Source organism: Cotesia glomerata, linkage group LG5 (genome assembly GCF_020080835.1).
Source record: "Cotesia glomerata isolate CgM1 linkage group LG5, MPM_Cglom_v2.3, whole genome shotgun sequence".
Lineage (NCBI taxonomy): Eukaryota > Metazoa > Arthropoda > Insecta > Hymenoptera > Braconidae > Cotesia > Cotesia glomerata.
This window is the reverse complement of record NC_058162.1, coordinates 23,042,012-23,059,417: the sequence shown is the minus strand read 5'-3', so window position 1 is coordinate 23,059,417 and position 17,406 is coordinate 23,042,012. Positions and strand designations below refer to the sequence as shown.

Genomic DNA, 17,406 nt, shown 5'->3' with positions numbered 1-17,406 from the left:
TACACGTAAAGGTATAGAGAGATGGTAAAGTTAGTATGAAATCTTCCGTACCACTCGAGTAGGCCAAATAATTTATTTTTTTCTAAAAATAATTTTTATCATTATGGTACCTATAAAATTTTTTTTTCCGAAGTTGTCATCCTGTAAAAATCATCCAGTCTCGGCAACTTCAAGTGACTGTCAACTGGTTGTGTTATTGCATTACATACTCACATAAATTGTTAAAATTACAATAAATAATAATAAGAAAAAAAAAACGTCGAGCACTACCAGTATGGACATGGAATTAAAGACATGATTGAATTACGCGTAATAAAATCAATATATCTGCAGAAGAGAACTTCCTCGAACTCGGATCATAAATATTTAAAATGACGAGTCTAAGTGTCACGTAGACTAGCAATTATCGCAGTAAGTTTTGCATTTATAATAATTATTATTTTAAAAAATAATAATATTCACTTAGATTATTATTATCAATAATAATAATAATTACAATATTAATTTTAGAAACTAGGTACAGTAGGATCGTTAGATTAGCAGCCTGACCAAAACCAAGACTGACAAAGCAGCGTGTCGACGTTGCTCGTGTAAGAAAATTAAATGTTGATTGTGACACCAGATAAAATCGAGGCACCGTCGTCATCGACGACTCCAGAACCTCTAGCTCTGCTGCCAGTTTCATCTTGCTCGGTGACTTCTTCCCCGGCGAGTTCGACTTCAACTTCGACTTCGTCAACCTCGCCAGCGCTGATCGTCAGCACCACCACCAGCACCAGCAACACCACCGTTATGTCTGGTGACCATCGCCCGGTGATTCGCTATCCCTCGGAGTATGTCAAACTCAATATCGGCGGGTCCTTGCACTATACGACCATCAGCACTCTCAGGAAGCATGACACTATGTTGCGCGCTATGTTCAGTGGCCGTATGGATGTTCACACTGATTCTGAAGGTGGTTATTTTTTTTTTTTTTTTATTAATTATACTTGAATTAATAGAATTATATTGTTTTTTTTTTTATTTTTTATAATAATTTAATTTTTATGAAAATACTTTGGATCAAAATTTCAATAATAGAAATTTTAAAAATTTTAAGTATAAATTTTTTTTATCTTAGTTAATTTGTTGTAAAAATTTATAAAATTAACAATCTATTAATTTTTTTAATTTTTATGCAAAAAATTTCATACGTAGAAATTAAAAAAAATCTTTTTTAACACAATTGAATTTTTGTAAAAATTCAGAAAATTAAAAAACCATCTATTTTTTTCAGTTTTTATAAAAAAAATTTAATTAAAAAATTTTACGTGTAGAAATTAAAAAAAATGTTTTTTAAATATTTTTTTTATTATAATTGATTTGTTATAAAAGTTGTTAAATGTCTGCTGATTTAAAAATATTCTTATGATACTTAAATTAACGATTATCTCAAAATTTTTTAGTTTTTTATAATAATTTAATTTTTATGAAAATAATTTTGATAAAAAATTTTAAGTAAAAAATTTTTTATCATAATTAATTTGTTACAAAAGATTAGAAAATTAACAGATATCTAAGTATTCATTTTTTTAATTTTTATACAAAAAATTTAATGAAAAAAATTCACTTGTAAAAGTTGAAAAAAATTTTTTTTATATTTTTATCATAATAATTGAATTGTTTTAAAAATTAAGAAAATTGAAAGATCGATTAATTTTTTAATTTTTATGCAAAAAGTTTAATTAAAAAATTTCACTTGTAGAAATTAAAAAAAATTTTTTTAATATTTTTTTTATCATAATTGATTTGTAGTAGAAATTCAAAAAATTAAAAAGCATTCATATTTTAATTTTTTATAACAAATTAATTATAATAGAAAAAAACATTTTTCTAAATTATTCGTAAGAATATTTACAAATATTTGTTTTAATATGATTTTGTTAAAAAAATTCTTAAATGTCTGCTGATTTAAAAATATTTTTATGATATTTAAATTAACGATTATTTCAAAATTTTTTATTTTTTTTATAACAATTTAGTCATTATAAAAAAATGAAATATAGACATTTCATAAATAGAAATTTTGGAAAAATTGTAAGTAATAATTTTAAAAAATATTTTTTTTTATAATAATTAATTTTTGTAATCAAAATTCATAAAATTAACAGACATTTAACAATTTTTTATGAAAAAAATTTTACATGCAGAAATTCAAAAAAATTTTTTTAAATATTTTTTTTTATAAATTATTTTCTTGGTTATTATTGTAATTTTTATTATAATTAAAACTAGCTGTTTTGTTAAGTACTTGAATTCAATTTTTTAAAAATAAAAATGATTATTTTTATGAAATTAAAATTACTAGATATCTGAAATATTTTTTTTTATTTAGATAATAAATTAAGTACTTAAAAAATATTAAAAAAAAATTCATGCATAATTTTTAAAATATTATTCATGTCAATAAATATAAATATTAATTATTGACAGGTTGGATATTGATAGATAGATGTGGAAAACATTTTGGAACAATTTTAAATTTTCTGAGAAACGGATCAGTAGCTCTGCCAGAAAGCACTAAAGAAATAACTGAGCTGCTGGTAGAAGCTAAGTACTACTGCATCAGCGAGCTAGCAGAGTCATGTGAACAAGCACTATTAAGAAAAGAACGCGAAGCTGAGCCTATTTGTAGAGTTGCTTTAATAACTTCCCAAAGAGAAGAGCAATTGCTCATTAGCAGTACTACCAAACCAGTTGTTAAGTTACTTATCAATAGGCATAATAATAAATATTCATATACAAGGTATTTTTCATTATTATTATTTATTTACTTAGAATTAATATTACTTGGAATAAATAATAAATAATAATATTAATTTTCAGCACGTCAGATGATAATTTACTGAAAAACATCGAATTGTTCGATAAAATGTCTTTGAGATTCAATGGAAGAGTCTTATTTATTAAAGACGTTATCGGTTCTATTGAAATATGCTGTTGGACGTTTTATGGACATGGAAGAAAAGTCGGAGAAGTCTGTTGTCATTCGATTGTTTATACTACTGATAAAAAACATACCAAGGTAAAAATAATGATTTTCAACAGTTCAGAAAATTTTGGGTGGACATCAATGACCCATAATCCGATTGCCCAGACCTAGTATTGGACACAATTCTTTTACTTAGAATTCGTTTGCCCAGATTTCTATGATACAGTGCATCTTTTACCCAGAGTTCCAATTATACAGAATTTCTATTACACAGGCATCCGATAACACATGATATCTTTTACTCAGTAATTCATTTACACAGGTTTCTTTTGCCCAAACTCTTCAATTTGATCTCAGTAGTTCTTGCAATAAATAGCGCCAGCATAACTAATTATAATTTGAAAACATTTTTTTTATTTCAACAATTGACGAATCAGAGCCGCCTTATTATTTAATATTTCCACGTCGTACATTTAATTTTTTAATGCTCAAAATTATAATACTATGTAAGGTAAAAGTACCCATTATTAGACAATGTCCGTATTTATGATTCACAGCTGAAATATACGGAAAAAAAAAAAAATCTCTGAATTGTACTTAAATATAAAATTTTTTATTAATACATATTTTACTAAGCTGCAAAAATAATCAACAAATTTTGCTGTTTACTTATTAGATATTTTTTAAAAAAATTTCTAATTTCTGGTTCCATAATCCGGACTCAAATTCACAACTAAAAAGAAAGAATCCATGATGACCATAGAATTTTTCATTTTAACCGAATAACATTGTTTTTGTGATATCTACAAAAGTATTATACACCAATTAAAGCTAATGAATGTCAGATTTCGTCTATGCATGTATTTTTATGTTATTTTTTACGAAAATATTTTATTATCGGCTGTCTCAGAATATGTACAGTTATGTGCTTGAATGTCCGGACATATGAGACACTTTATTCGGTGTATCACGCAACACGGACACATGTTTTCTATCTGTTGTCCCGGTTTGATGAGACAGTGGTTAGTTTCCGTAATTTTTATTAATATAAATTGATAATTAATAAAAAAACAGTGCACACATGTAGTGTAAAATATTATAAATGTACACAGCTTTAAATTATTATTTTTAAGTAAGTATATCATATTAATTTAAATAAACTTATAAATCTAACCTAAAAATAATGCTAGAATATTGATTTTTCAAGCTAATTTTTTACATGTTTTATTTAAGTAAATAAAATAAAAATTTTCAAAAATAATATTAATATTTATTTATATTAAATTTCAGATTATTATACAACGACTAATTATTAGAAAATTTTTCGTAAAAATGCCAAAAAAACAAACGGAGTCAAAGACCAAAAAGCATTTAAAATCGAAAATTAGAAATGTAATTATTTCTAATAACATTAATCACAATTTGAAAAAAAAGAAAAATAAAAGAATGAATTATGATAAAAGTAATATTGAGAGAGCTTTAAAAGCCATCAAGGACACAGGACTCTCTATAAGAAAAGCTGCTGCTGCATATGGAATTCCAGTAGCTACATTGGGAAGGAAAAAATTGTGCGACCCTGAGAAAATAAAAAGAAGAACAGGCCCTGAAACAATTTTATCAAGTAAAGAAGAAGATGAGATTGTTAAGTGGGTGCTACATCGAGCAGAAATCGGAGCACCAATTACAAAGACTGATTTATTAGATTGCATTCAACAGTACGTCCAAGCTAATTCCAAAAAGACGCCCTTCACTGATGATCGACCTGGCCGCCACTGGTACGAAGCATTCAGAAAGCGACATCCTGAACTTTCAATTAGGAAACCTCAACAATTAAGCACTAGTAGAGCGGAAGTTAGTAAAGAAGAGTTGGAGGATTGGTTTGAAAACACCGAAAGATATTTAAAAAAAAAGAATTTGTTGAATATTTCTCCCAATAGACTCTATAATTGTGATGAAAGTAGTATACTTTTATGTCCCGATGCTGAAAGTGTGCTAGCTGGAAAAGGAACTCGAGCTGTATACACGATTGTAGATGGAGGTAAAGAGGCTTTAACAGTACTGTTCATGTATAGTGCTGAAGGTGTTCGTGCTCCTCCTATGATTATGTATTCGTACAAGAAAAATATACCGAAAAAAGTTGTTGAGAATACTCCAACAGGCTGGGGTATTGGAATGTCAGATAATGGTTGGATGACAACGGAAACATTTTACGAATATATAACAAACGTGTTTTACCCATGGTTAGTCCAAGAAAATACACAGTTTCCTGTTATTCTTTACTTGGACAATCACTCATCACACTTGAACTTACCGCTGGTAACTTTTTGTCGAGAAAAGCAGATTGAATTAATTATGTTACCTCCAAACTCCACTCATATTATGCAACCACTCGATACATCTTTTTTCCATCCTTTTAAGGAAACATGGAAAAAATCTGTTCCCAAATGGAAAAGTCAACAAAGAGTGACACATATTAAAAAAGAAGATTTTCCTCTGGCTCTCCAGTTTACTCTACAAAATATGAAAAATGCAGAGAAGGTAGTTAAAAGTGGTTTTCGAAGAACAGGACTATATCCATTTGATGCAAGTGCCGTGGATTATGATGTTTTAAACCAGGGTAAAAAATCGAAGCAAAGACTCGAAACTAATGACACAAAATATTCCGATGAGGCTATTGAAAAAGAACAGTTTTTACAACTTTTTGAGAAAAATTTACCAGAAGAGTTAGTTTCTGATTTTAAAGAAGCAGCAATTAATGGATCATGGACCGGTGATATAGAGAAAAAAGCTTTGTTTCATTACTGGTTTAGCATTTACAAAAAATCGACGGGTATTTAAAACGAACAATACCATAAATTTAATTTACAATTTTCAATTATATACTTATACATTTTTTTTACTATATTTACAATCGATATTTATAAGTAATTTGATCAAATTTAATAATTACAATTTATTTTAATACTTACAATTTATTTTTACACTTTATTTTAATATTTACAATTAATTTTTACAATTTTTTTTGTACAATTTATAATACTCGAGATCAAATTCTAAGTTAAATAAATTCAATTTTTTTTTATTTATTTTTTCTATTGCAAATATTAATCTTTTTCTTTTTTTTTTTGTAGAAAAGTCGGATGAATAATTTGTTATTAATTATTTTTATCATAATTATATACATTTTTTACAATAGGTGATACTCCGAAGCAAAAGCCAGTAATAAAGAAAATAGAAATTCTAAATGACCGTAGTATTCGAGGTGATTTATGTACAGATATTGATTCAAGTATTAAAACAGGTATTGATTCCGGTATTGATCTTTTTAAAACAAATGATCAAGAAGGTTTAACAGATGTTGAAGTACACACTAACTTAGTGAGCAATGATGAAGCAACGCAATCTGTTATTATTTTCAACAATAATTTTGAAACGTTGAATGGCGAACAAAATACGATTGGAAATGAATTTAATTATGAAGTTCTATACGAGCTTCCGGTCCAAATCGGTAATGAAGAACCAGTTCAAATAATTGATGAAGAATTGAATGATACCAATACAATAAAGACTCTGACTACTTGTAACGAAAACGTAACTGGTAGCTTCAATGAGACAATTGCTATTGATATCAGTAATGATCATTTACTCTCTCAGAATGATTCTAGCAATGTACAACTGATAGTTGAAAACCATTCTACTAACCAAAATCATCAGACAGGTATGTAAATTTTACATTGTGTTAGTTATAATTCAATTACAAAAAACTATAAATTTAAAAATTTTTCAGAACTTATGAAAGAGAATTTGGAAAATGTTTGTGAACGAAGTAGTGGACAAAGTTCTAGCAGAGAAGAAATTTCATCAGTTACTGTAGGAAAAGGTAAAGCAAAATTTTTTTTGAAAAATTATTCTTAATAAAATAAATAAGTTTTTGATAAAATTATTATAATTTCAAATTTTAGATAAAACACCACTAAAGGAGATCTTCACATTGCCGGTGAAATATTTACCTAAAAAAAAAGGGCTAAAATTGAAAAATTAGGTAAATCCAAACTACCTTCAGTAGGAACCTCTGATGAATGGTATAATCTACAATTAGAAAAAGAAAATTTAAAAAAAAAGCAAGAAGAAAAAAAAACAGAATAAGAAAAAATTACAAGAAGAAAAAAAATTATTAATGGAAAAAGTAAAAGAAATCCAGAAGAGAATAAAAGAAGAAAAATAAAGTTAAATTCAAATTTTTTGTGAGTTAATCGTTTAACTGATAAAAAATTGATAATTTGCTGTTAAACAAATGTTTTAATTACATATTTTGTAAAAAAAAAATGATCTCATAGTAATAAAAACTAAATATAAAAATTGTTTTATTTATTTTTCAGCTGTCTCAAAAATAGGGACCTCTTAGATGAGACACTAGGGCCATATGTCTTGAAGCTGTCTCATAAAAGGGGTCATAAAGGTTGTTCCAAAAAATTGCATATTTTTATTTACTTTTGAGTAAATAAAGAGTATTAACATGAAATATTTATTAATTAATCATAAAATAATCGTATAATGCTCATAAAATTGTATTTTTCTCTGAAATACATTTTTAAATGGTAAAAATGTTCGACCTACTATGAAATGTGTCCCATAATGGGTACTTTTACCTTATCTGCATAACTTTACCTTATTTATAAGTTGCAAAAAACAAAAAATAGTATATTACACACCTAGGGAAGTAAAGTAAGAAATGTCTCAGATCACATGTAATTGTTGGCCGAGACGAAGCCGAGGTCAACAAACATGTGATCTGAGGCTTTCTTATTTACTTCCCGAGGAGTGTATACTATTTTTTCTCACCTCCGGGCGGAAAGCGTCAATTTTCCTCCCGCTGCGCTAAACGAAAATGCCGCTTTCCGCCTCCGTCGAGGAGAAAAATAGTATACACACCACGGGCAGTAAATAAGAAAGCCTCAGATCACATGTTTATTGACCTCGGCTTCGCCTCGGACAACAATTACATGTTATCTGAGACATTTCTTATTTTACTGCCCTAGATGTGTAATATACTATTTTGTCCGACGAAGGCGGAAAGCGGCAACTTAGTTTAGCGCAGCGGGACGAAAGTTGCCACTTTCCGCCCGGAGGGCAAAATAGTATATTACACACCTAGGGAAGTAAAGTAAGAAATGTCTCAGATCACATGTAATTGTTGGCCGAGGCGAAGCCGAGGTCAACAAACATGTGATCTGAGGCTTTCTTATTTACTTCCCGAGGAGTGTATACTATTTTTTTGTCCGACGAAGGCGGAAAGCGGCAACTTAGTTTAGCGCAGCGGGACGAAAGTTGCCACTTTCCGCCCGGAGGGCAAAAAAAAAAATTTTTTTTGAAATTTAAAATTTCTTATTTTTGAAAAAACAAAAAACAGTGTTCTCAAATTTTCAGAATCTTTTAAGATCAGTACAAGGTATTATACGAAAAAAATTGAACCAAAATTTTAATCTCAATCGTCATTTTTGACGATTTTCAAAAATTCAAAATTTGTTTGGCATTTTTCAAAATTTTTTTCCAAAATATTTTTTTTTTCAATAGCACCAAGTGTCCCTTAACCAAACGAAAGGTCATTCCTATATCTATAATAGCGTTCGAGATATTACAAAAATGAAATTCAAAAGCTGTAAAAATCGCGAAATTTTGAATTTGCATATCTTTTGAAAAATTTTTTTTTTATTTTTTTTTCTTTTGTCGATTATTGGTCGATTTGACATGGAATGACCCAGGAGTTTAACAAATGTTACAGAAAAATAAAGCGGCTCTGATTTGTTAATTGTTGAAATAAAAAAAATGTTTTCAAATTATAATTAGTTATACTGGCGCTATTTATTGCAAGAACTACTGAGATCAAATTGAAGAGTCTGGGCAAAAGAAACCTGTGTAAATGAATTATTGAGTAAAAGATATCATGTGTTATGGGATGTCTGTGTAATAGAAATTCTGTATAATTGGAACTCTGAGTAAAAGATGCACTGTATCATAAAAATCTGGACAAAAGAATTATGGGTAAAAGAATTGTGTCCAATACTAGGTCTGGGCAATCGGATTATGGGTCATTGATGTCCACCCAAAATTTTGGGTTTTGTTGATTTAAATTTCTTCATAGAAATCATTTCCTTTATCCAGCAAATCTCTATTTTAACAAATTAAAGCTTTTATTGGAATTACTAGGATAAGAGTAATCAACTTATTGCTTTTCCGTCATATATTTAAAAATAACTCCGATTAAATATATATGAATGAAGAAATCTTATTTTAAAATCCATTTAATTCTCTATAAAATAATCATTAAAACTTCTATTATTATTAATACTGTTATTTTATTCAAAATTTTTATTAATTTTTTTTAATATGATTAATTAATTAGTTGCTTAAATTACTTCATACAAGAACAAACTTTCAATTGGTGTTATCAATAATTTTTATTTACGGCTGATTTTATGAAGAAGGTTTTTTAAACTTTTAAAACAATCTAACTTTATTAAATGATTTTGTATTGTTAATTTATAGTTTCGCTTCATTTCTTCTTTTATAGTAAGCTTCACCAAATTAAAAATAATAATAAAATTAATAATATTTTAGTCAGAATTAATTGAAGAAATTTACCTATTTTTTTAGATCATTTTGATGTTTTCTTCATTATTCTTCTAATAAATCTTTTTTTCTGAAATGAAAATAATAATAATAATAATTTTGAATAATTAAAAAAAATTAGTAGGTACATTTAGAGCCAGTTTTTCAATCCGGTATAAAATTTTCTTCAATGCTAAAATATATCTATATATTTTAGGTGCATAGATATACTGACGATAATAATTATGTCTTGAATAAAATTTTATCCCGTATTGAAAAACTGTCTCTTAGTTAATTAAATTAGACTGAGTTTATACATTAATATCAATTAAAAACCTAAAAATTTTCCGATTTCTGCTATTTTTAATATAATTAATTAATTAGTCGTTTAAATCAATTCATATAATAACAAAAATTCAATTATTATTATTAATTTGTTCAATTTACGTCTGATTTTATGAAAACATTTTTTAAACTTCCAAAACAATCTAACTTTATTAATTAAATCATTTTATATTGTTAATTTTTATTTTCGCTTCATTTTTTCTTTTATAGTAAGCTTCACTAAATTAAAAATAATAATAAAGTTAACATTATTTTAAAATTCAATAGAATAATTAAAAAAAAATATGTGTGTGTACCAGAGTACACAGGTAAGAAGTGAAACTTCTTTATGACATATCATTTTTTTACTATTTACAACTTTACAGAAATTGGGTAGATGAGACTTAAGAAAAAAAAATTTTTCCGGATTAAATTAAAGCTATTTTTAGTATTATAAACATGCATACAAATAATATGAGTAATTCATTTTATCATTGCTCTTATCTATACTATTAAGAGAATAAGCGAAATTTTGTGGCCAGTGTATTTATATGATAAAATGGGTTTTTATAGTTAAATTTGGTATCGTTGGAAAAGTTTCGACCTGAAGTTGTGCCTTTTTAAGGTTTCATATCATTCTCACCAGTAGTTAATTTATGATGATAAGTATTTAGGCTGCATTCGAAAATGCTCTATCTCTAGATACATAGTTAAGAAATGATCTTGTATCTTGTGAACTATTGACGTTGTTAAAGATATAATAAGCTCACCCCGATGCTACACTCATCAAGACCTTTCATTTAAGTACCCACATCAATTTTTCATATATTTATATGTATTATGTATATGTATATATGAAAAATATATCAAAATGCATGTGGGTACTCACATGAAAGCTCTTGATGAGTGTAACATCGGGATGAGCTTATATTTTTAAAAACTTCAATAGTTAAAAAAGTACAGAGCAATTTAACAAAAGTCATTATTTAACAAAGCAAAATTTTATTTATTTATAGTTCACAAGTCACGGCAGTCACATAGTGACTGCAAGGTTGCTAGATATAATTATTGTAATTCATCAATTTTATGATCTCATCGTCATTACCATTGTTGTCATTTTTTAGATTCTGCCATTATTTAATCTAAAAATTAGTTAATCAGTTTACAAAAATTAAATAAAGAACTTTAATATTCATATTTCATGCCATAACTTAGTAAAAATAATTCAAAGCAGATATTTAATAACTTACTCAATTACACAAGTTATGTGTAAATAATTGGAATTATCTATTCAAAGTAATACAATTATTTGATGACAGTTAATCTTATAGACATGCAATGATTTTATAGAATTCAGAATGAATAGATAAATCATTAGAAACGAATAATTAAAAAATATGTCCATATACATATTTTTATTTACTAATAATTGTTTTGTTTTATTTTTAAATTATCATTTGATTAGTTTTTTTAATTGTTTTTAGAATTAATAATGCTTACTAGATTTATTCTTTACGGCGCTATACTGAACTTTGATAAAAAAAAAAAAAAACAACAAGGCGCGTAACGGAAAATTGTGACGATTTTTTTTTACATTGCTACAAAATTTCTCTCATACGTCGATAAAGAAGTTTCACTTCAAAAACTTAATTTTGTTTATTAGGGTAAAAGACCCCATGTAACGTCCACGTTTTCAAAATATAATTATCTAATTAGTCCCCGGCTAGAAATTTGCTCGCCGGAGTCCAAGGTCATAAACGGGGATCACATTATCAATAACAAAATATAAACAAAACACTTTATTTTAAATAAATCAAAGAAAAAGGAAACCTCTTTATTGGCCTGATCATATTAATAAACGATATAAACAATATAAGCAAATTGAACAATATAAACAATACATTAGAACACTCTTTTCACACATATTCGCAGTTCAAAATCATTAACGCGGTTCAAAATCAAGAAACAATATAAGCAATATACACTAATACAATAGAAACTTTCTATCCAAACATACACGACGGTATTCACGGTTCAAACTCAAAAACGCGGTCTACAAAATACTAGGTAGTTTCCCAATAACACCCCCTCCCCCCTCAGGGCGACTAGCCGTCATCCCTGTGGGGTCCTAAACTCTACCCTGAGAGCAAGTGGAGAGTATCCTCCTCGCTCCCACCTACACGGCTTATGATCACCTACCGTACCTCAGCTGAAGGCTTCGGCACGGGGAGTAGCATTTTCATCCGGTCGGTTCACGATACTTACCTGGGCCTTGTTCAGACTCCAGGTAGAGTATCATCCTCTAGAATTACTTGGTGAAGAGTATTCATCCGAGTAATTCTCCCGAGAAAGAATTGCCTTGCCGTGCCAAAATTTTGGACTATCATATTTAAAATTTTTACTTAAAGCGAACGAAATTGGAAATTTATCGCCATCTGTCCGGCGTCATCGAACGAACATTTAAAAATAATTATTTATTATTTTAATCGTAATTTCCTTCATTTTCTATCCATTCGTCTCGCCAAATTATAAGTTTTTATTTTCGAAACTCAATTATTTATTATTTTAATCGTAATTTCCTTCATTTTCTATCCATTCGTTTCGTCAAATTCACAATTCTTTATTATTTTAATCGCAATTTCTTTCATTATATATCCATTCGTTGATTTTCCATACTAAATTGTCCTTGGGACTTATAAAATCTTCGCTTACCTAAATTATTTCTTACAAAATAATAATCGTCATTTCTTTCATTTTATATCCATTCATCGCTTTCCCATACTAAATCTTGTTCGGAACTTAGAATAATTTTCCCAGTCTTTTAATTTCTTTTACAATTAATTTCTTTTGCTCGATTAATTCGCTCGGCTTCATAATAATTTCTCACACGCTTAATTTCTTAATTTAATCATATCTTCGGTAACAATAATATAATATTATTAACTAAATAAATACAATAATTAAATAATAATCGCCGCACTAATAACAATAATTGTTTCTATTAATTTTTAAGTAATTAATAAAAATAAACTAAAATACTCAAATACAAAAAGTAAAATCTGGGTCATACACATTAGTGGCGGGGACCCCATTACTGACACTTTCTTTGATTTTGGTATTTATTCAATTAATGAAACCATTAATTTCAATAATGAATATATTATTTCAAATCATTAAGACCTTTAGATCAAGAAAATTTTTAATTTTTATTCCAAGTAGAACATTTTTTCATTGAAAAAAAAAGTGCCACTAATAGGGGTTAAAGGTGCCACTAATGGGGTCTTTTACCTGATATAAAATTATTAATTTTATCAAAAACTTGAGAGAGCTGACAATTTTTAAGTATTTAATTTAATAACTAATTTATGATACGAATTTATTTAACAAATCAATTATTATAAAAAGAATATTTAAAAAAATTCACATTTACAATTTTTTTAAATTTCTACATGTGAAATTTTTTCGATAAATTTTTTTCTTTACAATTAAATTGTTATAACAATCTAAAGAATTGTTAGATGTCTGTTAAATTCAGTATCATACTAATTTTATATTATTTCATTCTTAATTATCTGAAGAAATTTACATCCTTTTAATTTATTCTTCATTATTGTTCCAATAAATTTATTTTTCTGCTAAAAAAATTCTAAATAAATTAAAATTACTAGGTGGAGTTCCCAGAAGCTAGAATTTACGAAGAAACATTAAACATTTTATTATATGAGCATCGTAATGGCCCGGACCAAGAGCTGATGCAAGCAACGTCATCCCGCGGAGCAGTTGGTGGCGGACCGCCATGTACGAGCGACGAAGAAGAGGGCGAGCGTTCTGGGTTAGCCCGTCTCCGGACCAACAAGCAGAACACCAACTGACCCTCCCTCACTGTACTGACACCCGCGCATCCTGCAATCATGAGCTTGGTACGGTCTTTTAGGACCCGTGCTCATATAAAATAACAATTTTTGATAATCATTAACTATAAATTATAAATTATTAATTACAATAATGATCTATGATCATTATAACTTATAACTATTATTTATTCGCACTAATTACCAAGCAGACAAGTGCCAAACGATAATATTATTTATTAGTGAATAATTAATAACTTTTGTAACTGGACTATCACTTAAATTCTGTAAAATATGTAGATTACTTTTATTTATTCATGTGTATTTATATTGTTTTTCTTTTCTTTATTTTTTTCAACTTATCGAATGCATTGTTTTGTATTAAATTAAATAAATACTGCCAATTTTTCGCGACAGGGTAATTAAATTTTAAATACTTAATATTAAAAATTTTAAATTCCGTATTGATGTTTGAATTTACTGGACTAGAAAAAAAAAATTAGTTGAATTTAATAATAAGATTGTTACAATCACCAATTATTTATAAATATATATATATATTTAAATATAAATATCCATTGTTTAATTGTTAACTGTAATTAATTGCATATTAATTGCTCATAATAAAAATTGATTGGTCACGTATTATATTTATTTAATTATTTTAATTAAAAAAAATTAGTAATAAATTTTTTTTGCGGAATTTTTTTAAATAATTATAATTATAAATTATTTAAAATTTTTATCAATTGACATGTTAAATATTAAAAAAAAACACGATATTAAAGTTAGCTGTCACTTGACCAATTTTTAATTTTATTTAACAATTAAATTAATTCTAAAAAATTATTGTTAAAAAATTGCATTTTTAATTTTTAAAAATTTCTAAATATGTCAATTTTTTTTTCCACAGTTTATTTGTTAGAATAATTCTAAAAATTGTTATATGTCTGCTAAAATAATTTTCATAAAAAAACACTTAACTTAAAATCCGCCATTTTTAATAATTGTCACTTGAATATTTATATAATTTTAATTTATAAAAATTGCAAGTAAGATTTTTTTTTATTATTTTTTTTTAATAATTTAATGACATTCTTAATTTTATGCAGATCTGATAAGAGCGCTTAATAAAAGATGACAGCTGCAATGTAACAGACAGTTGAGAACTGTCAAATTTTTTTTATAAAACTGAAGTCAGCTAATAGCTGTCAAATTTTTAAAATTTTTATACGAAAATAAATTTAGCAGATGCTAAATAATTTTTAAAATTTTTTTTAACAAATAAAATATGAAAAAAAAAAATTAGAAAAAAAATTGACATGTAGAAATTTAAATAAATAAAAAATGCAATTTTTTAAAAATTATTTTCTGGAACAAATTGGTTTGTTAAAAAAAATTTTAAAATTCTCTAATGATTGCTAACTTTATGAAAATAAAGTTAGCCGATATCTAAAAATTTTTATGATTTTTTCTATTAAAGAATTGTTACAAAAAAATAAAAAAAAATTATTTCATTTGTTAAAAACTTCAAAAACTATAAGTGCAATTTTTTAAAAATATTTTTTAGTTATAATTTAATAAATTAAGCAAAATAAAAAAATCAAAAATGTCGGCTAACTTTATTATTATGCTAACTTTAATGTCATAATTTTTATAACAACTTTAATTACAATAACAAAAAATGATACTGAAATACGCAGACATTTATTATTCAGACTAAACTTGAAAGTAAAAACATTTTCGACTTAAATAATAGCACTGCTTCTGGTGGACAAATCTATATCAATGAATTTCTTCACGGTGAGGCTTATAAATTACTACAATCTACTAAAACAAAAGCCAAAGATTCCAAATTCAAATATGTCTGGGTTCACAAGGGAATAATTTATGTCAAAAAAGATGATGATTCGTCGAAGTTCATGATTAGTACTGAATTAGATTTAGCTAAGCTTCAATAGCAATTACCGAGCCAAGCAAATGTTCGTATATCATCAATAAACATTCTTAGCTCTAAATAGCCTTAAATATAGGAAGAATATTTTATCTACTTCAACTCGAAAATTGCTGGTTGTTGCAATGATTATTCCTATCATTGACTACTGCTCTTTGGTCTTGATAGATATATCGAAAAGGCTAGATTATAAGCTACAGCGTCTAATAAACAATGGCATAAGATTTATTTTCAATCTGAAGCGTGATGAACATATTACACCTCATAGACGCTCTTTACAGTGGATCACAGTCAAATCGAGGTGGTATTATTTCTTGGCTTGTTTTTTTGTACAACCTCTTCAGCTCTGGTGAACCTAGTTTCCTCAGAAGCCTATTCGTCGAAGAGTCACCTGATATCAGACGTTCCGAGAGAGTAGCTGCCAGAAATAATAACATCACATTTAAAATTCCCAATTTTTCAACTGCTTCTTATGAACACTCATTTTTAATCTCTTCAATACGTCTTTGGCGTGAATTACCACCTGATGTCATCAATGCACTTAGTATTGTCACCTTCAAGACAAAAGCTTATAAATTCTTCCATGACCTTGAGCTCAAGGAGAGCCTAATACCTGGTACCACTGAGGAAATTTCAAGTTGTTAAATTTGGTATAACTTGCAGTGCACTAAATCTAACTTAGTCTGGCAGTTATATTATATTTTTAACTTCCTTGTTACTCTTATTTCATTTCACTTTGACTGATTGTAATTAGTTGATTATTTCTTCTAATTTAAATATTGTTAATATGTTTATATAGACCTGTTTATACTCTTACATGTACTTTATACTACTTACTTTTGTATTTTTGCCATTTGGCTGATGCCTTGGCATTCAAATCGAATAAATAATAATAATAATAATTTATGATATTAAAGTTAGCTGTCACTTGACCATTTTTTTAATTTTATTCAACAAACAAATTTGTTCCTAAAAATTCTTTTTTAAAATTTGCATTTTTAATTTATTAAACTTTCTATGACATTAAAGTTAGCAGTCGCTTAAAAATTTTTCAATTTTATTTAACAAAAAAACTTGTTTAAAAAAATTAGATTTTTTATTATTTTTAATTTCTGTCAATTTTTTTTTTCATTATTTTTGCCATAATTTATTTGTTAAAAAAAATTCTTAAAATTATCAAACATCTGTTAAATTATAATTTTCATAAAATTTCTAAATGTCAATTCATTTTTTTCCAATTTTTTTTACAGAAATTTATTTCTTAAAAAATTATCAAATATCTGCTACTTTAATTTTCATAGACATTTACCAATTCTTGAAATTTTTATAATAAGTCGTATTATTATAAAAAAAATATTTTTAAAAATTCGCACTTATAATTTTTTGAAATTTCTACATGTGGAATTTTTTTGCTAGATTTTTTTCACTATGATTTAATTTTTATAAAAATTTAAAAAACTTTAAGATGTCTGCTAAATTTAGTATCATTAAAAAAACTGCTTTAAAAAATTATCAAAAATAATTTTTATTAAGTTACACTTGAAATTTTTTATTAAATTTTTTTCTCAATAATGTAAATTGCGATAAAAAATTTTAAAAATTCTTAAAAAATTTTTTGTCAGTGTCTTTTTCTATTTTACCTTCTGCAGCACAAAAGTTTTCCCAAGAAAGAAAAACAATTCCTAAGTTACCAATGA

General features: G+C 26.6%; 1 protein-coding gene across 1 annotated transcript; it reads left to right on the top strand.

Annotated features, from left to right (window-relative positions):
- The first annotated feature begins 151 nt into the window (after positions 1-151).
- Positions 152-14,079, top strand: LOC123265209 (BTB/POZ domain-containing adapter for CUL3-mediated RhoA degradation protein 3). Its single transcript, XM_044728865.1, has 5 exons — positions 152-411; positions 511-955; positions 2,473-2,785; positions 2,866-3,064; positions 13,573-14,079. Exons 2-5 carry the CDS (start codon positions 604-606, stop codon positions 13,774-13,776), a joined length of 1,068 nt encoding a protein of 355 aa, XP_044584800.1. The 5' UTR covers positions 152-411; positions 511-603; the 3' UTR covers positions 13,777-14,079.
- The last annotated feature ends 3,327 nt before the right edge of the window (positions 14,080-17,406 follow it).